At 40.8% G+C, this 24,563-nt stretch overlaps 1 protein-coding gene across 2 annotated transcripts; it reads left to right on the forward strand.

The window, feature by feature from the left end:
* The first annotated feature begins 8,889 nt into the window (after positions 1-8,889).
* sf3b5 (splicing factor 3b, subunit 5) lies at positions 8,890-12,293 on the forward strand. 2 transcript variants are annotated; one of them, XM_066679942.1, is made up of 2 exons: positions 8,890-9,061; positions 11,792-12,293. In XM_066679942.1, exon 2 carries the CDS (start codon positions 11,820-11,822, stop codon positions 12,078-12,080), a length of 261 nt encoding a protein of 86 aa, XP_066536039.1. In that variant the 5' UTR covers positions 8,890-9,061; positions 11,792-11,819; the 3' UTR covers positions 12,081-12,293. The 2 variants fall into 2 exon arrangements, with proteins under 2 accessions (XP_066536039.1, XP_066536038.1); XM_066679941.1 differs by having other exon boundaries at positions 8,901-9,056; positions 11,792-12,291.
* The last annotated feature ends 12,270 nt before the right edge of the window (positions 12,294-24,563 follow it).

Raw genomic sequence — 24,563 nt, forward strand, 5'->3', positions numbered from 1 at the left:
ATTTGGAGTTCTCTGTTGCTTAAAAAAATTCCAGAGATAGAGAGAAAGCTTAGCATTCCAGACTGAGACAGTTTGTTTTTTTTACTAATTTACTGACACTGGGGCTTCGTAAAAGCACATGCAAACAATTTTTTAATGTGCACATATGGACACACTTCAGGGTCGGTGATATAGAATGAGTTAAACATGGGGTCCATAGGCAGCCCAACTGAAAACATAAACCCTCAAAATTACAACAGCACTCTCTGGGTCTATGTGAGCCCGTTATGAAGAGAGTTAGACTGCCCACATTTATCTAATATAGGCAGCCCACCTGGGTCTCATGTACCAACACACCCAGAGCCAATGGCCATCTTGAAGTCAGCTAACCATGTGGACCCTTAGGCACGCTGGGTACGACTTGGCACTGTTTTCAAGCTGCACCATTATTATAGTAGTATAATATTAATATTTCTATATTGTATAACAGGGTTTGTTGGCCTTCCAATGACAAAAATGACAAACCTTGCCCTGTTTAGCTTTGATCTTCTACAGCGTTTAAATTTAACTGAAGCCAATGACAGGCCAGTGATCACAGCAGCAGTAAAGCATCTCCACACTTCATCATTATTTACAAAAAAATATTCAAATGATAAACAGTGCTCCTTGAAAAATATGCAAATATGTTCCTCTCTCTGCCAACGTCTCTGCTCTGTCTTAAACGCGGCAGCTCTGCCAGCACTGAGACAAACAACTCATCACACACACTGCTGAAACAATCATGTCTCAGTGAACTGAATACACCCCTAATACTGCAGTAACTCTTCATCACTCCGAATTCAGCCGCGTAAAGCAGCTGTGGTCTGTTTGTAAAAGGAAAACTGATATCATAGGATGCCTATAAATAGCTTTAAAGAGGAATTCCAATCCAGTTCCAATTCCATTTCTCATAAAAGTCATAATAACTAACAGACGGGTCTCGAGAATGGTCATATTTCACGTAAAGGCCAATCCCAGAATGTATACAATGTGTACTAACTATAATTGCCACTTGTAAAAAGTGTGCTTTAGTCATGCATTATCACATTTTATCTGGCAACCCAACATGGAGAATTAGACTTAAAACTTCCTCTGTAGAACTTGGTAGGAACCTGTCTTTCAAGTCAACCCCAATTCATGGATTACACCCCTAGCTCACCTCTGTTCATCAGAATAATACATTTCCAAAATGTGTATATTTCCATGAAAAAATACCACTTATTTTTTTTGAGCTGCTGCTAACACAGCACCACTAGACAGCTCAAATCCCTTGGATCCCTCACTAACTATCCAGACCTGTTATATCATCAAACAGATGCTGGAGATGTTGAGATGAAAAGGAAGGAGGGGCATTCTCTCGACTCAGAGAGAGTGAGGAGAGTTGCGTTCTCTTGGACCCCGGCCTCAATTGGCTGCGGCATCACAGGGGAAACGAACCAGGTATCTCCCGATAATAGGGCCAACACTTAAGTCACTGCAGCACTCGGGAGCTCTTGACATACACACACACACACACACACACACACACACTCACACACCAGCACAAACACAGCATTCCATGAAGCTCAAATTAGCCTCACTTTTCCTGTAAGTGGGAGCTGACCTTTGAGTGAAAATGAAGAAATGATTATTCACCTCAAAGAGAGAAGGATCCAAGCCATTTCTCTGTGGCCTGTAATAACCAAGAGCAGCTGCTTGGGGTGAGAGGGTTTGATCTGTGTGCTGTACCCCTTCTGGTCACTTTATTAGGTACAGCTTTTACCCTACAGCTGCACTTTATATCTCTGCAACACTCCAAATTGTGTTACTGCAAATCACCCTCAGTCCATTCCCCCATATCCCCATTCATCAGTGATCAGCACCACCACAGAGAACCTGATTACATTCTGCAGAATTCAGTGAAATTGCTTTCAAGTAGTATTCACACAGCTGTGATTATTATGCCTAGAGTCCGAGGGGTTAACTTTAAAGTCTGTATTTTTATCTATGCAGAAAGAGAGTGCATGCAGCAGGCAGGGTCAGAGATGTGCTGTTATGGTCTACTTATTGAAGCGCTGGGCTTTTGCCGGACATTAGTAAGCAATGGCCTTCCCCTCAGAGCAGAACACATCAGCCTGGCTGCTGAAATCTTCAATTATCAGAGCTAAAGTACCTTTTTCCTCTGCGGATCCTTGGAAATTCTCCCGGTTTTAGAATGTCAGATGGGAGCGTAGCGCTGGCCATAAAGTTCAATTAAATAAAACGCTGACCCAACTCAGATATTTTTATGGAATGGACCAGAACATGAGCTTTTTATATGTGAGTTGAGCAGCAATTTTCTACACTTTTTTTTAAACATAAAAATACCACTGAAGAGGAAATAGCACTAATAACTGTGCAATTACACACTAACAACAGTGTAATGACTTGTAATGCATTCGTTATAAGATATTTATTATTTGTGTCTTTATTTTTGTGGTTGGGCGGCACGGTGGTGCAGCAGGTAGTGTCACACAGCTCCAGGGGCCTGGAGGTTGTGGGTTCGATTCCCGCTCCGGGTGACTGTCTGTGAGGAGTTGGTGTGTTCTCCCTGTGTCCGCGTGGGTTTCCTCCGGGTGCTCTGGTTTCCTCCCACAGTCCAAAAACACGTTGGTGGATTGGCGACTCAAAAGTGTCCGTAGGTGTGAGTGAATTTGTGTGTGTTGCCCTGTGAAGGACAGGCACCCCCTCTAGGGTGTATTCCTGGAGCCCAATGATTCTGGGTGGGCTCCGGACACACCGCAACCTTGAACTGGATAAGTGTTTACAGACAATGCATGAATGATCATTATACACTTGTGTAATTACAAAACAGAAGTAGATACACGTGCATTGTTTATATACATAAGTAAAAAAGCATATATTCATTCATTATCTGTAAGCGCTTATCCAGTTCAGGGTCGCGCTGGGTCCAGAGCCTACCTGGAATCATTGGGCGCAAGGCAGTAATACACCCTGGAGGGGGCGCCAGTCCTTCACAAGGCAACTCACACACCTTCGGACACTTTTGAATCGGCATCCCACCAACCAACGTGTGTTTGTTTTTTGGACTGTGGGAGGAAACCCACGCGGACACAGGGAGAACACACCACACTCCTCACAGACAGTCACCCGGAGCGGGACTGGAACCACAACCTCCAGGTTCCTGGAACTGTGTGACTGCGACACTACCTGCTGTGCCACCGTGCCGCCCTAAAGGCATACAGTTATAAGAAATATAATACAGGATTAAATAATTATAAGAATTACAATAAAAAAAAACTTTCCAATCAGAGGGAACATAGTATCACTGCCCAGGTTTAATATTAAACTCCAGATTTATTCTTACTTACACTGTATGATTTGATAAAAATGATATAAGGGTCTAAGATCTCAGTGTCCCAGTGTTATAAGCATGTAGACAGTAGAGCCTGGATCTTTCACATAATTGCTTCACATGTACAGCAGGTGAAATGAAATTATTTTGTATAATACACTGTAATGTAATTCTTTTTTATTTGTTTTTTCTGTGCTGCAGGCTGGAAAAATAAAACACTGAGTGGGCTCAATGGTTCATTTGTCCCATCTACTGACAGAAAGGAAGCTGTGGCTTTTTCCTTTGGCTGAATTCCGGCGCCATTTGTTTTGAGTTTTCTGTCTGAATTAGTGTAGGTTAAAACAACTGTGGACTACAGCGCTGTGCGAAAGTCAGAGACCACCCTTCATTCATTTCCAAAACTTTCAAAACATTTACACACTGTTAATTTCTCAGATGTTTCACTGCACATAGAATAATTCACTCCGAGAGAGAGAGGGGTGGTGGGGGTGGGGGGGTTCTAGACCTGGCATCAGCCATCAAACGGTCACCCCGACAGATAAAAAGTCTTTGACAGACGAGAGAAACCCAAGCTTCAAACAATGGAGAAAATCAATGCTTGCTAAAGTTTGAAACAAAACATCCACAGCTGGTCATCTCCATCCTTCCACAGAGAGAAGGCAGTTCAACACCATGGCTCTAAAAGAACGTGAAGCAATCCCTGCAGAGTCCCTTGAGAAATTCAAAGAAAATCTTGTGAAGAGTGGAAGCTGTAATTTAAAAAGCCGAGGCATGTGCAGCAAACACTGAAGGAAGTCATTTTTGCATATTCTGTGAAATGTTCTGTTCAATAATATTTTCAGTCTATTTTTCCAGGTGCTTTTTAAAACACAGCTTTCATGGAAATAAAGTACAGAGCAATAACATTTACTTTGAGAAGGAGGTGTAGTGTGCAGAGGTATTACAGCCTTCAGTTTTTTGTAGACGGTGTGCAGCCATTAATTTATAGAAAAGGGGAAAAATAACTCTATATTTTTATTTATTGATTTATTTATTTTTATTTTAAGGTGAGCTTTTGTGCGATAAACTTGATAAAACTTTTGAGCAAATTTTGCAATAGATCAGAATGCGAAATATCTGAAATATCTATAGTAATATACACAGTGTCTCAAAAAGGAAGGAAACAGGGCCCTAACAGCGCACACTAAAAGACTTGGGATTTGACATTAGTCACAGTCTGTTTAGGTTTTTTTTTATTTTTATTTTGGATTATCATTATATAGTGCAGGGCGGCACGGTGGTGCAGTAGGTAGTGTCACAGTCACACAGCTCCAGGGGCCTGGAGGTTGTGGGTTCGATTTCTGCTCCGAGTGACTGTTTGTGAGGAGTGTGGTGTGTTCTCTCTGTGTCCGTGTGGGTTTCCACCGGGTGCTCCGGTTTCCTCCCACAGTCCAAAAACACACCACAGTTGGTAGGTGGATGGGTGACTCAAAAGTGTACGTAGGTGTGAGTGAATGTGTGTGTGTGTGTCGCCCTGTGAAGGACTGGCGCCCTCTCCAGGGTGTATTCCCACCTTGCGCCCAATGATTCCAGGTAGGCTCTGGACCCACCGCGACCCTGAACTGGATAAGGGTTACAGATTATGAAGGAATGAATTATATACTGCAAATAGGAGGAAAAAGTCGAAAAGAAAAACACATGGTCAGGTCATGGTTAGCCCCGTCCCCCACAGCTTCTCTCTATAATTGGATCACAATTTTTTAGATTTACTTTTCTTAGTTTTGAGCCCCCCTTATATTTGTTTATTACAAATATATTAGAAAGATTTTATATATGTGATTCTTTTTAGAGTCCCAAACATTGCATTATATTGAAGACTATTATACACAGAACAGAGCTTTGATTCATTTTATATTATTAGATTAGCTTTAAAGTAAATATTACTGTGGGACTTTTGAATGTTATGAACGCACTGCTATAAGTCGTTACCATGGAGACGGAGGAGGTGCTGCTATAAACCAACTTCCCATTGACTGACCAGGTTGTGGCTGAACAGAGGATATTATTGTTTAGATCTCATCTGGAATTCTATTTCACCTTGACTTTTACTCCCAAAACAGGATTCCTTTCCTGGCTTTTACCACCCTGCAGCCAATTATAAAAGCTCAATATAGCTATAATGGTGATTTTATCAGAGTTTAAGTAGGCTGATGATTCCTGAGAGTGCTCACACATATATTCCCCCTTGGTGTTTTGGATTATAGACTCCTGTTTATTTCAGATCTGAAAGAAGATGAAAGAAATATGTACTGTTTATCTGATGGGGCAGCCGTGGCAGTTTAAATTGTCTTGCATGGTTGTTGCCAGTTGCAGTTTATATCCCCTCTATATTTTTAAATGACTCTTTAAAGTTTTGGACACTATTATTCCTTTGAGGCTACTTCAGATATTGCAGTGTGTGTGTGTGTGCTTTGCTGTCTCATCACTAACCTGTCCACCAGCGAGAGGATCTGATGGCTCCTCTGGGTTCCTCCATTAGACTCAGCCGTTATAGCTCATCAAGTGCTGTGATGTCTGGAGCTAAATGTGATTTCCTGATGAGTTGCCTGTCTGACTCCCACTCCTGCCTTCAGTCTTCGGTGGATGAGGGATGTTTACCAGCTCAACCCATCAGTGAAATACCCCCCATAAGAAAAGAGATTTATTCACACTGCTGTTGTGTAAAAAGATGAATGTAATGTAAAGACAAATCCATTAAGAGACAGAGAGACGATGCGAGAGAAAGTGGGACTGGAAAGGTGGCACTATCAGGACGTATTATTCATCCGAATGGCTTTCCTCTCTCATTAATGCAATTTGGAGGAAATGAAAGAATCCATTTCATTACAAAAACAGAAAGCCATAACTTCCCCCATGTATCAACCTCCTAATATGTCGTAATTCCTAATAGAGCCCAGGGTCTTGTAGATCCAGCTGGAGAATTGCTGGGAGAATGAGGAGCTGATGATAATGGCCTGGATGAGCAAAACTTTGCCATTCAGATTAGCTTCGGCTCAGTACAAAAACACAAACAGAGCCATAAACAAAGGATAAAGAAAATGCCTGTGGGGTCTACACATTTTTCATTTGTGTGTGTGTGTGTTTGTGTGTGTGTTTGTAAAAGGAATAAATCACATTGTGGTGACCAATACCTGTTTACACACTCTGTGTCCTTGTCCTCTTTGTGTGGTCATCCAGTTGGTCCCCACAATATAATTATCATTACATTTTAAAGTGAATGGACAGTACTTCTACAAACGTTAATGATGAGTCTCCACAAAGTGAATAATGTTTATGCAATGTTCCCAAAATTCATACAATTGTTTATGTTTTTATATATTTCTGAGGACCATCGCACTCATATTTTGTTTGTATTGTGAGGACACAACTAATATACATCGCTAGATAAATGTGAAAAACTAAAAGAGTGAAATTATCACAATGAAAGTAGGGACATAAGCACCTGTAAAGCAAGAGTCATTTACTATCGCTTGAAGATGAACGCTCTAACTGCTGTTTATCTGATGGAGAGCGATGGTATCTGATGGTCTGCGAGGTCTAGCAAAGTTTAACAATATTTTTATTCATCCACGTATTTTCCATTGGATTTCTTTATGAACATGGATGATCTGATTTCGAATCTCCTGAAAAACAAACCCTTACTTATGCGCAGTACTGTAAACAAGGGTTAAATACTGTGTTTATGGCACCAGTGTGATCTAGATGAGATCTGACTCGCTGCCGTGAAGTACAGTGCAGAGTGTGCTACACTGTCTTCTCTCCTCTGACAACTTCATTTCCCCCAGCGTCTCCCTTGGCTCTGCAGGGCTCCTGTCAGTGAGATTAAAGGCCCTGGACACTGCAGCGGCTCTTGGCGGCTCTTAACAGCTCCTGTGATGAGTGGCTAGACATTCAGGGCAAGCTTTGTTAACTATAAACACAGAATTCACAGGATGGAACGCTGCTGATTAACTGCTTTGTCATTGTGCATGAACTCTTTTAGTGCTCCGGTTGAGAAAGAGAGAGGGTATGAAGGAGAGAGAGAGAGAGAAAGAGAGAGAGAGAGAGAGAGAGAGAGAGAGAGAGAGAGATGTACTCTCTTTAGAAGTACATTTCACATATATCACTAAAAGCTCTTTGAAGCTAGTCCAGTACATCCCGAATGTATGACTTCAATGGCTAATACATCCATAGTGAAGATCAGGTGTGAAACGATGAGCTCTGCAGAAATCCTCCCACCTTCAGACAAACTAACAAGGCCACATACATCCTTTCTACCCCCAAAATATATAAACACATTCCACATTTATGTTTTGTCTTTAATAACATTGTAGTTATAAATTAACAACACATACTTTAGGCTAAGTGTAACTAACAATGGTATAATTACAACTTAAGTAGACGTGTTGTTACACAATAACAACAACACACTATTTTAAATGTTTTAAACCGTAGTTAAACATTTTCAACAGGTTCTTTATATTGTGTCTCAAGCTAATTATGTATTTACATGTTAACAGTCCATATTTAAACTGTCAAATTAAGAGGTAGTTGTACAATAACAACACATACCTCATAGTGTGTCTCTTATAAATGTGTATTTACACAATAATAATAATACATTATTTATCTACATAACTGACTATATATTATATTTAATAATGTAGAAATATATATTATATTACAAATCTTCTTATACCGTGTATTTATTCAACGGGAACTACTGTGTGAGTGAGTATATATATATATAGTGTGTGTGGCATAGGTGATAATCAATTAAACACACACACACACAAAGAGAGAGAGAGAGAGAGAGAGAGAGAGAAGCTAGTCCAGTTGAGAGAAGCCCAAAATTATTATTATTATTATTATCCATCCATCCATCATCTGTAACCGCTTATCCAATTTAGGGTCGCGGGGGGTCCAGAGCCTACCTGGAATCATTGGGCGCAAGGCGGGAATACACCCTGGAGGGGACGCCAGTCCTTCACAGGGCAACACACACACTCACACATTCACACCTACGGACACTTTCGAGTCGCCAATCCACCTGCAACGTGTGTTTTTTGGACTGTGGGAGGAAACCGGAGCACCCGGAGGAAACCCACGCGGACACGGGGAGAACACACCAACTCCTCACAGACAGTCACCCGGAGCTGGAATCGAACCCACAACCTCCAGGTCCCTGGAGCTGTGTGACTGCAACACTACCTGCTGCGCCACCGTGCCGCCATTATTATTATTATTATTATTATTATTATACTTGCTTAGAAGATAAAAATGTCATTCATTTCATGTCAATCCTTCTATTGTAACATTTTTATTCTTACCAGGCTGTGTCCGCAGCCTAAAAATCTTGGTTAGGCTCCACACACACTCCTTCAGAAAAAGAAATGATTGTATTTTATTATTTTTTGTTTTAAATAAATTAATGAATAAATAAATGCATTGTATCGGTGCTGCTTTTTGTCCCTTGGGTGAAGTGACGCTCCTGTGAGTGAACCGCTCGAAACCTCGCCGGAACTATCGTATGATTTATCCGTTTTTCCAGACCCAATTTGGTGTGACGCTTCTTCTGTGCTCCTCCGGAGGAAGGCGGCGGACATTTTGCAGCGCGGCGGATTGAGGAGAGACAGACAGAGAGAGAGAGAGAGACGTGGAGACTACTCTCTGACTTTACCGCAAGGTGAGGTGGGCTTGAGAGTTTATTTTACAGCAGGACGATGTGAAATGAGGAGTTCAGTGTTGAGTCTCGGCGGTTAAAGCTGCAGTTAATCGGCTTCTCGCTGTCGCTGTTCTAACGTCTCATAACACTTGTAAGACACGGGGGATATATTTAATGTTATTTAAACACTCACACACTTTTAAGTATGGTCCCATACCTTTTTTAAAATTAATTTTTAATTTTGTTTTATTTATTTTGTACTTTTTACTTTTAGCAGACTCGAACACGAATGTACTAATATCAATATAATATTACAACATAAGTATAACTCTCACAATAACTGAGCACTAAAGAACAAAGTGACCAAATAGATATCTACTTTAAACTAAGTCTCTAACTAAACAACATGTTATGGAATGGCCCATTTAACTCACAGTTTTTAAAAGAGTTTGCTGTACTGATGATGGTGGATGTTTTGAGCAGTGTTACAGACTGGACCAGCTTTGAATGAAGTAAAGTAACGTACAGATGATTACCAAATGATTACCATCATAAATTCCCCCTCCAAACATCGATCAAACCCATAAAACGCATCTCAGGTAATCATAATTACATATTTGGAAGTCATTTCAAAGGGGAAAAACTATAAAAATGCCTTAAAATAGTGACATATGACAAATTTCATTACCAGAAAAACTGAGATGATGTAAATAAACACTACACAGGTCTAAAATGTATATTACAATGAAAATAGTACAAGGACTACATTTCAAATGCTGAAACAGAGAAATGTTATTGTTGTTTGTTTGAATGTAATTGCAGCAACACATTACAAAACAAAAACAGTCAGGACATGGTCACATTTATCACCTCTTCTTTTTGCAGCACTCTGTAAATGTTTGGACAAAATTAACTGTGGCTTCAGCACTGTTTTGTTGTACGTAATTCATTAAAAAAAAAAAAAAAAAGCAGAAATGTGTTGTTGGACAAGGGAAAGACTACAAATATAAGAAGGTAACAGTAGGTGCTATGCTATAATTGTATTCAACACATTTGACTAATAATCTAGTTTCAAAGCATGTATCAACAACTAGCCACTTGCTTATTGGCATCTGCAACTGCTTTATTCATCTAAGATAATCATCATAAATCACTGAAAGACATTTGTGTATTTAATTAACTCTGATGTATGCTGTTTGTCAGTAAACGTTTGTTATTTAAAGAACACTGCCACCGCAAACTATTTGATTTCTTTCTGATATTTTACAGTAACAAAGTTATTTTTTAAGTTGAAAGTAAATTAAACCATTTGAGATTTTGATATTCTAAAACAGTATTTTCTTTTTTGGATTTGATCTATCAGTTTGTTTGGACTACTGTGTTTGGAAGATAATAGAGGCATTTCTATCTACAAATCAGGATTTATTCGGTTTCTTTATTGCAGATATTCTGCTTTGTAGAATGTTCCATAAGCGCAGACTACAATTTGTTTTAGGATTTTCCTAAACTTTAAACTTATTCTTCCTCGCTGAACCAGATAATAATAATAATAATAATACATTCCGTAAACCCAACACGATTTACAGTGGCTTGGGTAGCAACCTTCAGTATGAAAAACCGCAGTTTAAATAAAGCTTGACTATTTAAAATGTATCATTATTGTTGCCATAATTATCTGAGCATTAGGCCTACTGCGGATAATGTTGAATTCAAGTAGTTAATGTGGAAGCAGGAGGCTTTTCTCCTTGCACTCGGGCAGGTTTGTCTTGCCTTTTCACACTTTTGTGAATTTCCTTTGTGAAGAGATGAGTCACTTCCCTTTCATTCTATTTTATAGAAGTAAAGTTAGACAAGGTTCTTTTGTAAAAGTCGAATGGAGGACATTTGTGCTTTTATGTGACACTTGAGGGTGTTATTGTCATGTTTCATAGCCAGGGATGAGCTTTGCACCAGGCAGTGTGAGGGTTGTAAAGTGCAATTTTCAGAGCTGTCATTGCAACCTGCTGCCGTATGGTCTATTCCTCTTTTAGTAATAGCCTTCCCTCGCCATCATTTTTGTCATTTCATATTTGAAATAGATGAGTTCTGGATTGAAGATTCTTCTGGATTGTACTCCTTGGTTCGTCGTGTGTTAATACAGAAGGGTGTTTTGTGTGCTTGGTTTATTTATTTAATTATTTTTAAACAAGTTACTTAACATTCAAGTCTCTGATTGCAGAATTCTAGTTCTATGTTTAAAAGTCATTTTTTACATCAGCTCCAAAGCACTTTGTGCCTGACTGCTCTTTTCTCGGGCCATTTCTTTCATTTTGCTGCCTTGGAGTTATTCGTCTTCTTCAGCTCAGAATTTGTCACCCCGGGAAATCGATTAAATGTCCTTGGGGAAATTTTTTGTCCCTAGGGCTTTAAAAGCCTGTCTCACCTTGGCATAGAGCTGAGAGTTTAATTGATTTTAGTAAAAAATCTAAGTTTTAGAATGGTCAAATTACAAAAGCTGCCTTTTTTCATTTTCTACTTAATCACCACTGATACTTTGAGGTGAGAAAAATGTAGCCTAACACCTTGTGCTTAGCTTGTGGACTGCCAGGTGGATTAATGTTCATCTACTCTTTACGTGATATACCACAGCTGATTGGCTAATATACGTTAGATTCTCAGTTGTTTACGTGTATTCTATTAACTGCATGATTCTCCAATTATTGTAAAATTTTGTGGTGAATGACCAAATGTTTTTTTTTTTTCTGTCGTTCCTTCAGTGGATTGAACTCAAATCTGTAACTGAAAATGACAGACCGCTACAACATCCACAGCCAGCTGGAACATCTGCAGTCCAAATACATTGGCACTGGCCACGCAGACACCACCAAATGGGAATGGCTGGTGAATCAACACAGAGACTCCTACTGCTCCTACATGGGTCATTTTGACCTCCTCAACTATTTCTCCGTCGCAGAGAATGAGAGCAAAGCTCGAGTGCGCTTCAATTTAATGGAGAAGATGCTGCAGCCCTGCGGCCCACCTGCCGACAAGCCTGAGGATGCCTAACATACTGAAAACACTGAGAGGACTATGGCAGTAGTGTTTAGTTTTCTCTACTGCAAGTGAAAGTAATTTCAACTGTGTAAAATATAGAGTGAATGGGTTTTTTTTTTTTTTTTTTTTTTGTATTTTGGATTTATGTAATTTCGTTTTTTCATGTAATTTTTATACTTTGTATATGACCCTCAAATGTGGACACAAAGACCATGGCTTATCCTTGCAGATAATAAAGAACATCTTCTTTAAATCTTTATATTATTTATTTATTTTTTACTTTATTTAGCTATAAAAGCTATATATATTTAACCTCCAAAGAAACTAGAACTTAGTCACCCTGCTGTCTCACATCTCCAGGATCACACAGGGTTCTACGTTCACTCCCCACCTTGGTTGACTGTGTCTGTAATTTCATCTTGTCTGTGTGGGTTTGATTAGCCTGTGTAAAATTTGCCCAGTTGTGTGTGTGTGTGTGTGTCAGATACCCTGTGTTAGGGTGTGTTGCTGCCCAAAGATCCTGATCAGGATGAAGCAGCTACAGAAAATGTATGAACGAGCCAATAATTCAGATTTATTGGATTTGGTGCAGTGGATTTTGCAAGACATTGAATATAAAAAATTGTAGTCAGAGATTTTTGTGGCATTAGTTTCTTGTCTGTTTCAAAATATCGTTTACATTGTGAAAATGTCATATTTTTGCAATATTTTTACCACATTTCCAACCCATAGTTTACTTCAGTGAAAATTGTAAATCATTTTATCTCTACAAGCTTTTGAAATAGTTCCCATGCTTTGTGGTGACACATCAGTTACCGTTTAAGAATGTCTTGTAAAGATGATGAAAACGGAACATTATCCAGAACAGTGCAGTCCGTAGTCTTTATTGCAAAGAAAGCAGTAAAAGAATGATGAGTTGCAGCGCAATGAATTCAGCAGTCAGACACATCACAGAACATCGTAACCTAATGTACCTATCCTGGAAAGTAGCTTTATACTTAACAAAAACAAGAACCATGATCCCTTTTGTCTGAAAGGTTTCTTTCTTGCCCATTCCCATCCAATGCTATTGGAGACAAAGCAATTAGAGCTTCAGAATATTTTTCTTCTGGCAGGTTGCTAATAATGAGCTCCTCTGTGAACCCCATGTATGAGTCTAAAAGCAGCTTATCTTCTCCCACTCTGACACTAAAGGCTGTAATTCACCGTAGATGTGCAGCTTTCCAGCGTAATTAAGCCACTGCGTACTGTGTTTTAACTAATTGCCAACAGGTCTGATCAGAGCTTACACTGTGTTTTATCTTAACATCATGATCTTTTTATTGCCTTAAAACAGACTGCTACATTTTATGATCTGATTGGAATGACGTGGGTTCTTTTGGTATCTCTAAGATGGCATGGGGAGTGATTCTAATATGCTTGAGTTTTGGGGTTGTGGGTTAAGTCCCAGGCATGAGTCACGGTCTGTGAAGAATGTTCAAAACCTGTTTTCTAAAGTCTGCATGGATCTGAGGTCACTAAGTCCTTGAGGAACATAACCTCCCCAACCTCTGGAGTGACCATGCTCCTCATTGTACCTTTGAGATAAGACTGAATGGCTTTTGTGACCAAGACTTACTTGTCCAACATTGGAACCTGACCTTACTCTAACTTCACTGTCATCCATTCATCTTCTGTAACTGCTTTATCTTGATTATGTTGGTGGTGGGTCAGGAGCCTATGCCTAATCATTGAGTTCAGGACAGGAACACACTCTGGACTCACTGTCGACCTATCACCCATTAAAAAATTCACAATGTTGCACAGACAATCGACCTACCAATTTGTGTTTTTGAATTGTTGGCGAAAACCCTTGCAGACACGTCTTGGTTACCATCCTGACGGAAAAGTTCTAGCAGCTACCTTTAAAGCCTTCAGGGAAGAGAAGTAGCTGTACCTCCATACAGCTACATTTATTTAAGAGGTAATGTAAGATCAACGGGTATCTATACACTTGATCAGCAGTATGATACATACATATTCATAAATCTATATTCGTTTGACCCAAACAGCACCCCAGTACTCAACTTGGTTTGGCTCTACTCTGCTTTTTGTTATACCTTCAGGTTCAAAAGTTCCTTGGATCAGTCGCTGATCAAACACTAATCTGAGCCGTGTTCAGTCCCAAAATAACATGAATACATGAGTAGTTAACAATGTTTAACGTTAGCGATGCAGTTGTGGTTTTTAAAGCTCGCAGTTCCCTTTTTGTGACATCACAGGCTGCATTTCAAGTAGGAACTGTTCTACTGGAAAATGTACCAGGAACCTGAAGTGGAGTATAACTTCGTACCATGCAGTGGAAAAGCTCCATTGATGAATCTAATGAGTCTAATTTCTAAAACAAGAAAGAAAACAGCTACTTGCTACTTGTGTGCCCCTGTAGCATTGGCGTGTGTGTGTGTGTGTGTACATGGTTGTGGCCAGCCTGACGGGGTAAATCCTCACCAGCTGTCCCCACAGTGTGAAACATGGTGGTGGGGTGATTTGTGCTGTGTCAGACGCAGCATACTGCTGCCAGCCTTTCTGCTTTTCTCCATGATCACACTCACGCTGGGCAAGACATTTTGTTTTTGTGGCCTGGGTTGATGCAGTGTTCTCAGTCTCTGATTCCAATCCAAATGCATGAGCTTGCTTTTTGCTTTTTTTTTCCCACAGCACATAGCCTATCCACAGCTTCCTGATGGGTCTCGCTAATTGAAATGATCAAACTGCCCATAGAAGTAACATATTACCCAGGCTAATGCAGCATGAATTGAGGTGAGTGTTTGTGTGACTGTGGCAGACTGTTGTACATTCAGACATTCAGACTGGCTCCTGAGTGCTATAAACAGTGCTATTGGCTAGGTGCAGTTTTGGCTGGCATCCCCAGGCTCGCTGCATTAACTCACTCTGAGATTTTTGCACATTATCGCTCCCCCCAGAATGACTCCCTGGCTGACTGCTCAGGATGGCCATCGCAGATACTCCAGCTTTAATGTGCCTCAGTTGCGGTTCCCTTGGTGACATGCATTTTAGGATGCACAGAGCAATGGCGGTTTATGTCGTCAGCCTTAAAGCCTCTTGCCTTTTACACACTGCATAGTACACTACCAATCAAGTAAGGATCTGATGACTTTAAGCTGTAAGAGCCTTAATGAGGTCTGGTGCTGATATAGGATCTTCATGCCAAAGGTACTGGATGCTGCTCTATCGCGGTTCCACTTTTTCACAGCCCATTGCTCGCAGTTAGCATTGAACAGGGTGATTTTCAGCTCAAGTCCAGCTGTCCCAGATTTTGCCGTTCCATTGCATGCTTTTCTATGGAGAATATACAGAGTCCACAGTTGGCGCAACTTAAATTAGTGTCTTTTTTTAAATTAAAGTGTGTCTTTTGAAATCGCTAATTACAGTTGGGTACTGAAGTTTTTCTTTAAGAGTACTTTCATTCTCAGCAGACCCACCATGAAGGTGCCCACCATGACTGGCTAAATGACCTTGGGTGACTTATATCAGAAAGTCCAGAGTAGCCCCAGTGTATGACCTTATTTGTAACAGCTGGCCATGGCAACACTTCTAGCTGGAGCAAAAACCTGGCCCAACACAAAATGTAACTAAAATGTAACTGTACCATGTCAGATGACCTGAAAGCCAAGCCAAAGACATTTAAGTGGAACCACTTCATCAACAAATTCAGGTAAGAATCTCCAAGCAATCCAGTTTGGAAAAAATATATAATAAACCTTTTACTGCTATTACAACTCATATTTTTCTGATTCTCAATACGCATAAATGAAAGTAAGGCGGTTTTCCTTTTTCCATTCTTAAAAATATCTCCATCCAGACGAATACGAAAAACAGGTGCATTCTCATGCCAGTCCAGTCCAGGCCTTAGTACCTCAAAACACAATGACGTATGAGAGGACCACAGTGGTTTAATCTCAAATCACCTCATACTCCCTTTGTAGTGTACTATGCAAGTCATGAAGTTACTGAATATAGATCTTAATAGTGCATTATATATATTTTAAAACAACATCATTTATACAAACCGGATTCCAAAAAAGTTGGGACACTAAACAAATTGTGAATAAAAATTGAATGCAATGATGTGGAGACGGCAAATGTCAATATTTTATTCGTAATTGAACATAGATGACAGATCAAAAGTTTAATCTGAGTAAATGTAACATTTTAAAGGAAAATTATGTTGATTCAAAATTTCACAGTGTCAACAAATCCCAAACAAGTTGGGACAAGTAGCAATAAGTGGCTGGAAAAAGGAAATTGAGCATATAACGAACAGCTGGAAGACCAATTAACACTAATTAGGTCAATTGACAACATGATTGGGTATAAAAAGGGCTTCTCAGAGTATCAGTGTCTCTCTGAAGCCAAGATGGTAAGAGGATCACCAATTCCACCATTGTTGTGCAGAAAGATAGTGCAGCAATACCAGAATGGTGTTACCCAGCGGAAAATAGCAAAGACTTTTAAGTTATTATCATCAACCGTGCATAACATCATCAAAAGATTCAGAGAATCTGGAACAATTGCTGTGCGTAAGGGTCAAGGTCGTAAAACTCTACTGGATGCTCGTGATCTCCGGGCCCTTAAACGTCACTGCACCTCAAACAGGAATGCCACTGTCAAGGAAATAACAGAATGGGCTCAGGAATATTTCCAGAAAGCATTGTCAGTGAACACAATCCACCGTGCCATCCGCCGTTGCCAGCTGAAACTCTACAGTGCAAAGAGGAAGCCATTTCTAAGCGAGCTCCACAAGCTCAGACGTTTGCACTGGGCCAGAGGTCTTTTAAAATGGAGTGTGGCAAAATGGAAGACTGTTCTGAGGTCAGATGAGTCACGATTTGAAGTTCTTTATGGAACACTGGGACGCCATGTCATCCGGACCAGAGAGGACAAGGATAACCCAAGTTGTTATCAACGCTCCGGTCAGAAGCCTGCATCACTGATGGTATGGGGTTGCATGAGTGCTTGTGGCATGGGCAGCTTGCATGTCTGGAAAGGCACCATTAATGCAGAGAACTATGTTCAGGTTCTAGAACAACATATGCTCCCATCTAGACGTCGTCTCTTTCAGGGAAGACCCTGCATTTTTCAACAAGATAATGCCAGACCACATTCTGCAGCAATCACAACATCATGGCTACGTAGGAGAAGGATCCGGGGACTGAAATGTCCAGCCTGCAGTCCAGATCTTTCACCTGTAGAGAACATTTGGCGCATCATAAAGAGGAAGGTGCGACAAAGAAGGCCCGAGACGATTGAACAGTTAGAGGCCTGTATTAGACATGAATGGGGAGAGCATTTCTATTTCTAAACTTGAGAAACTGGTCTCCTCTGTCCCCAGACATTTGTTGAGTGTTGTAAGAAGAAGGGGGGGATGCCACACAGTGGTAAAAAATAGCCTTGTCCCAACTTTTTTGGGATTTGTTGATGCCATGAAATTTTGAAACAACATTTTTCACTTAAAATGATACATTCTCTCAGTTTAAACTTTTGATCTGTGATTTGTGTTCTATTCTGAATAAAATATTTGATGTTGGCACCTCCACATCATTGCATTCAGTTTTTATTCACAATTTGTTTAGTGTCCCAACTTTTTTGGAATCCGGTTTGTACTTATTCATTTGTGGGACTCTGAAATCTAGTGTTAGCTGCATGTATATTGTAGTTTAATCAAAGTCATCATTCATTCATTGTCTGTAACATCTTATCCAGGTCAGGGTCACGGTGGGTCCGGAGCCGACATGGAATCATTGGGCGCAAGGCAGGAACACACTCTGGAAGGGGCGCCAGTCCCTTGCAGGGCAACACACAGACTCACACATTCACTCACACCTATGGACACTTATGAGTCGCTAATCCTTCTACCTACGTGCGTTTTTGGACTGTGAGAAGAAACCTACACAGACACTTGGAGAACACAACAAACTCCTCACAGACTGTCACAGGAGCAGGACTTCAACCCACATCCTCCACGTCCCTGAAGCTTTTTGACTGCGACACTACCTGCTGTGCCGCTGAGGTCAGCATTTTGAAAAATATCTGTTTATCTTTGTCCACATGATGCATTTGAAAACACATTTTCAAAGATCTCCAACTTGAAGAGTGTTTTCAGTGACCTAAAACATAGATTTGATGTGAACCGGAGGCCAATACTGTTTTTAAAAATAAACTAATTCGTGTGGATGTGGCCCAAATTTTGCTGCTTATCCCAGTCCTGGAGGCTTTCTATACCTAAAGCCACAGATCCAACATCGGCATAATGACCTTAGGCTACTCTGCAGCAGCTCCAGAGCACCCAATTCCATTTCCTACGTTCCTGTTGAGAGTTGTGTGCATAACTGACTGACTGCGTCCACCGTGTGTGCACCTACACCTTCTGGTGTCAAGAGACTTCAGGGAATAGTGCACCATTAGACACAGTTGTTTTCTACTTAAAAATAATGAAGTATTTTTATTTCATGTCCTTCTGCATGGTCTCATGATCTTTATGAGCAATTAATTAATCAGCCATAACCCATCTCAGTCTTCCATTCACCGTTCCATGAAATTTATGGTGAGTCATTGCGGCTTCTTGTTTGTCGCCCCATTCTGAAGCCATTGGATAATTGAGATGTAATTAGATGAATGTTTCATAAACCATTACTCCAGTGCTTTTATAACCTGAAGATAATAGGCTGAGTTTTTTTTTTTTCTTAAATAAGATTAGTCGCATTCTGGATGTTGGGGGGAAACCATAGGTCAGCGCCTTTGGAAGAGGCAGTTGTCTTGAAAAGCACATTAAACTTTAAGACCTCTCTGCAGCACTCTGATTTACTGTGCACTAGAACGCTTCAATTGCTCTCCTGCACACAGCATGAGATGAATATAATTTGTGAGTGTGAAAGGAATTAGAGGTTTAATGGGGGAAAACTTAGCCGAAGTCATGAAGAGATGCTAAAGGAAAAGATTAGAGGAAGAGGTTGGAAAAAGATGGTGTTCAGACTGTTGGACCATGGTGTTGTTTCTGTTGTTTCCAGGACGCTGGATTTGAAACGATGGCTGTTTATAAAGGTTAGCTGCAGACAAGGTAATCACAGGCGAACAACTGTCCAAATACATTTGGTTCTGTGATACTCTCATCATCAACTAAAGAGTTGGAAACAGAAGACTGCAATGATGTTTGGAATGAAGATAACGGTTACCAGGGACAATAAATGATTAAAGATTTAGACAGATGGATTTTGGCAATGTTTATTGAGCTACACAGAATAGTGTTTCTCAGTATGGCATCAGATTGTTGTTTTCTAACACAACATGCCTGCCTTCTCAGTTGTAGAAGTTTCTAATGATGTCCTGAGATCATCCATCCCTTGTCTGTACTGAAGACGAAAGGTTATTAGGTATTGTACCAAACTGCATCCCACACCATGACGCCAGCCCTTCTGGATGTGTGACACGTGACCACAAATAACAAAAGAATCAGAACCATGAAACCATTTATGGATTTATCATTTTCCAACAGAAAATCAGTGGTTCTTTATAATACAATGATTTTTAAACACTACTAGTCTGACCTTTAAACAGCAAGCTATAATAGCTCTCTATCCTTGTGATATCATGTGTTTTTATCATTCATTCATCTTCTCTAATCTCTTCATCCTGATAAGGGCCATGCTGGGTCCAAAGTCCACATGGAATCACTGAGCAAGAGGCCCCTGGATGGGGCACCAGTCTAATAGTGTGTTGACCATTTTGAGTTTTATTTAATGATGCCACACAGCTCCAGGGTCCTAGGGTTTACAGGTTCAGTCGTGTCCCTGTGTCTGCGTACGGCGGCCTCTCCCACAGTCAGAAATGTGTACAGAGAGGAAAGAGAAACAAGTGACAATGGCTAAAAATCAGAGTTTCTGCTCCTCACTGAAACCAGTCATTCGGAACAGGGCTTTTCAAAAGCAGGGGTTGAGGAAAAGACTCACATCAAATTAATTTAAAGGTAACACAGTATAATAATGCACTGTTATCCTCACATACTGTAATGGTTAAAGGCAAGTTAAGAGGGCATTCCTTTATCTTTTAATTACAGCTTTCATAGTTTTTCAAAGAAAACACCATATGCTGCACATCCATTCGTGACCCATAGCACTGTGCTGTCTCCACGCCGTAAAAGGATAAACCGAATGGTGGATTTGTTCAGATCTAAAGCAAGAATGGATTAGAGTTTCTGTCAAAGATGAAAGCTTGAAGTGCTGTTGGTCTGAAGGGGACAGTTTTGCTGGTCTACTAGATCTTGGAAAATCTTATATCTGATCTCCACACGTATATCTCCTGAAATCCTGAGTTACATGTAGAGAATGACTGCTTTGACCACGAAGGATATACTTGGGACATGCCATAAGTTCTGGGGATGGACTAATCCTGCAGGTTATTTTATAAAGGTTCTAGGACATGACAATTGATAGAAACTATGTCTTCCTTTGACCATCACCTTTATCACTCCTACCCGTTTCCTACCCCTGTTGGACTGTTTCCCAACCCAATTTGAAGAAAGAATTTAGTGGAAAATTATTATATGTTAGTGATAAATGATACTGGGCGGCACGGTGGCGCAGCAGGTTAGCGTCACAGTCACACAGCTCCAGGGGCCTGGAGGTTGTGGGTTCGATTCCTGCTCCGGGTGACTGTCTGTGAGGAGTTGGTGTGTTCTCCCTGTGTCCGCGTGGGTTTCCTCCGGGTGCTCCGGTTTCCTCCCACAGTCCAAAAACACACGTTGGTAGGTGGATTGGCGACTCCAAAGTGTCCGTAGGTGTGAGTGTGTGAGTGAATGTGTGTGTGTTGCCCTGTGAAGGACTGGCGCCCCCTCCAAGGTGTATTCCCACCTTGTGCCCAATGATTCCAGGTAGGCTCTGGATCCACCGCGACCCTGAACTGGACAAGGGTTACAGATAATGAATGAATGAATGAATAAATTATCATATTTTGAGTAAAGATGAAGTGTGATTACATATAAAAAAACGTAAATGTTGCATTCCACATGCGATACTTCAAACGTATACTAAAACAACCCTTTTAAAGAAGTGAGCTCTAATTTCAGCACAACACCCTTTTATTATGTGAAATCTTCACATTACACCATTCAAAGTTGTAGCTTTTGTTGGGTTGAAATTGTGAGAGTTGTTGGTTTTTCTGATGAAAATAGATGAATCTATTTATGACAGAAGTGTGCCATTTCCCTCAAGTCTTTCATCCTTGTGTTCTATATGTTGCATGTCTCCAGCTGTCTTGAGTGCAGATGAGACAAGCTGAGATCAGATGGACAGTTGGAGACGGGATAATGGCTGCTGCTTTAATGTGCTGTATGAGCAATAATCCTGGTGAGATGCAATTTAGGACGCAGCGAGCAACCACAGCTCAATTAGTTGAGAGAGTGCCACGTCCCTCTCGTCTGTAAACATTTCACTCACTCTTTCTCTCTCTGTTTTATGTATTACATGTACCCAGTAATCTATCAGTACAGACACCGCACTCCTGCACATTAGCACTGCAGTGTGTAGCAGTGCAGACTCAGCTTCGATAAAAATTACAGTCTGGGAGATTGACTATAAACTCAGTAAAGGTTGTATCAACTTTAAGGTAGTTCAGCAGAAGGTAAACGTATATATATACTCAGAATAACACAAATGGGGTTTATGAAAATGTTTATAGTTGTTGTTTCTGTATTATAATTCATTCATCCATTATCTGTAACCCTTATCCAGTTCAGGGTCGCGGTGGATCCAGAGCCTACCTGGAACCATTGGGCACAAGGCAGGAATACACCCTGGAGGGGGCGCCAGTCCTTCACAGAGCAACACAGACACACATTCACTCACACCTACGGACACTTTTGAGTCTCCAATCCACCTACCAACGTGTGTTTTTGGACTGTGGGAGGAAACCGGAGCACCCGGAGGAAACCCACGCGGACACTGGGAGAACACACCAACTCCTCACAGACAGTCACCTGGAGCGGGAATCGAACTCACAACCTCCAGGTCCCTGGAGCTGCGTGACTGCGACACTACCTGCTGCGCCACCGTGGCGCCCATTGTATTATTATTACAAATTAAAATTTGAATAACTTTATTGGCCAGAGTTTGTTCTCTGTATTTAACCCAATCCGTGCAGAGAAACACACATTTACACACACTAGTGAACACTAGGGGGCAGTGAGCACACATGGGTAGCCCTAGCCACGGCGCCCGGTTCAGGGCCTTGCTCAGGGTCACTGAAGTCATGACTTGCCAGCTCTGGGGATCAAACCAGCAACTTCAAACCCCCACCAGGCCATGGCTGATTAATATGTTGTTACGTTTCAGTCTAGGGGATGGGTAGAAAGAGAAAAAAAAAAAAGAGAAACTCACACAGTTTAGAATAAATGAAAAAAAACTTGTATTTACAAAGAAAATATTGATATTAAACAAAATCAAACAAACAAATCTTATCACAACACACAAAACTTAAAGCCATATCTCCAGGGGTAAGCCACGGCCAAAATAACAAACATAACCCAACACTAACTCCAACCCCAACACTAACTTTGCTATTCAAACCAAATAAACAAATAAATGACAATAAATAACCCTGACTCCCTATCTAACAATAAACCAAGAGAAAATAGATAAACTCAAAAGGCGCTTACCCCCTTCCGGCACAGGTGACCACAAAAATAATAAACAGAACAGAATCAACCCACACAAGGAAACACACAGTCTCCAGAAGTTCACAACTAACACACACATGGAAACACACAGTCTCCAGATACACAGAAGTTCACAATTTGAAAAGAAAAGCCTTCCGATCTTCAGCTTCCTGCTTCTTTTATAGGCAGACACAGGAAGCACCTCAGTAGCCAGCAATACCAGATCTCTCCACAGCTCCACCTAAAGACAGGGAGGGATAGCAAGACAAGAAAAGGAAAAGGCATACAACCCGTAACATATGTTCACAGTAAGTTATTTGCACTAAGGGTTTGTTCTCACTCCTCTTTCACCCTGCACAGCTCAACATAGACCCACATGAGTGTATAATTACATTTCTTGTAAACACAGCTTGCACTGACAGAAATTGTTCATCAAACTTAGTATTTCTATATTGTTACTGTAAATAGCACAAGTCAGCTACGTGTACTGTGCTGTATTTGGAGAGCAGCTGTAGCACAGTGTTGTGGCATAATTATACAGGACACATTTTGTTAAAAGCCAGCTGCTTCTAGTTTTAATTTGCATGCTATTTATCCCTTCATTCATCTTCTGAACCACTTCACCCTGGTCAGGATCGTGGTGGGACCAGCGCCTACCTGGAATCATTGGGTTTGAGGTAAGGACACACTCTGGACAGGGCAACAATCCCTCACTGGGTATCACTCACTCACACCTGTGGATATTTGTACACCAAATCCATCTACAAATGTGTTTTGGGATTGTGGAAGGAAACCCACACAAACACAGGGAGAACACGGACAGTGACCTCAGGTGAGGATGTAACACATGACACTAGGACTCTAGAGCAGTGTGTACACTCTATGAAATAACATGCTTTAATAAGTCAACTTATCTATTGTTTATTAAAGGAACACTGGGTAGTATTTTACCTTACAATTACAGCTTCTAAGTCATTGTGATGATTCACTGAGCTGTAATGAGGAGAACACTGTCTCTGTCATTGCTACTCTGGGTTCAGCACTGCAGAAACTGCACTATGTCAATGTTAGTAGAGGGTAGGAAACCACTGCCTGCTCCCTCCTACTTAAAAGTGAATTACATTCTGCAACCGTAAAGGGAGCCCTGTGAACCCTCCAGGGTGTATTCCCGCCTTGCGCCCAATGATTCCAGGTAGGCTCTGGACCCACCGCGACCCTGAACTGGATAAGAACTTACAGATAATGAATGAATGAATGAACCATAAAGGGAGAGCAGGAGCAAAAAATACTAAATCTTACCTAGTGTTACTTTAAAGCAGGGCTGCTCAATCCTTGTTCTGGACACACCCACAATCCCAGCCCTAATATTCAGATACTTCTGAAGGCCTTTGTCACCTGCATCAGGTGTGTGTTTGATTAGAGTTGGAGCTAAACTGTGCAGGGTTTTGCTCCTGGACAGTTACAGAGTGTAATTCACTTTTACAGCACTGCCCTGAGATCAAGGTAGAGGGAGCGTGGTTTCTACCCTTCTCCAAAAGTTACATAGTGCAGTTTCTGCAGTGCTGAGCTCAAAGTAGCAACGACACAGGGCCTGTTCTCCCTATTACAGGTCAGTGGAGTATCACAATGATTTTGAAGTCAATCCTGTTCTATAAGGGGGACATTGCTTGGAAACATACAGGCAATCAATTATAATGGAAATTTGAAATTTATTTCCAGGAAGTTTTTTTGAAAGTCGCTCCAGAACAAGCATCCGCCAAGGCCACAAATTACATTATTAGCTCTTT

Source organism: Hoplias malabaricus, chromosome 8 (genome assembly GCF_029633855.1).
Source record: "Hoplias malabaricus isolate fHopMal1 chromosome 8, fHopMal1.hap1, whole genome shotgun sequence".
Lineage (NCBI taxonomy): Eukaryota > Metazoa > Chordata > Actinopteri > Characiformes > Erythrinidae > Hoplias > Hoplias malabaricus.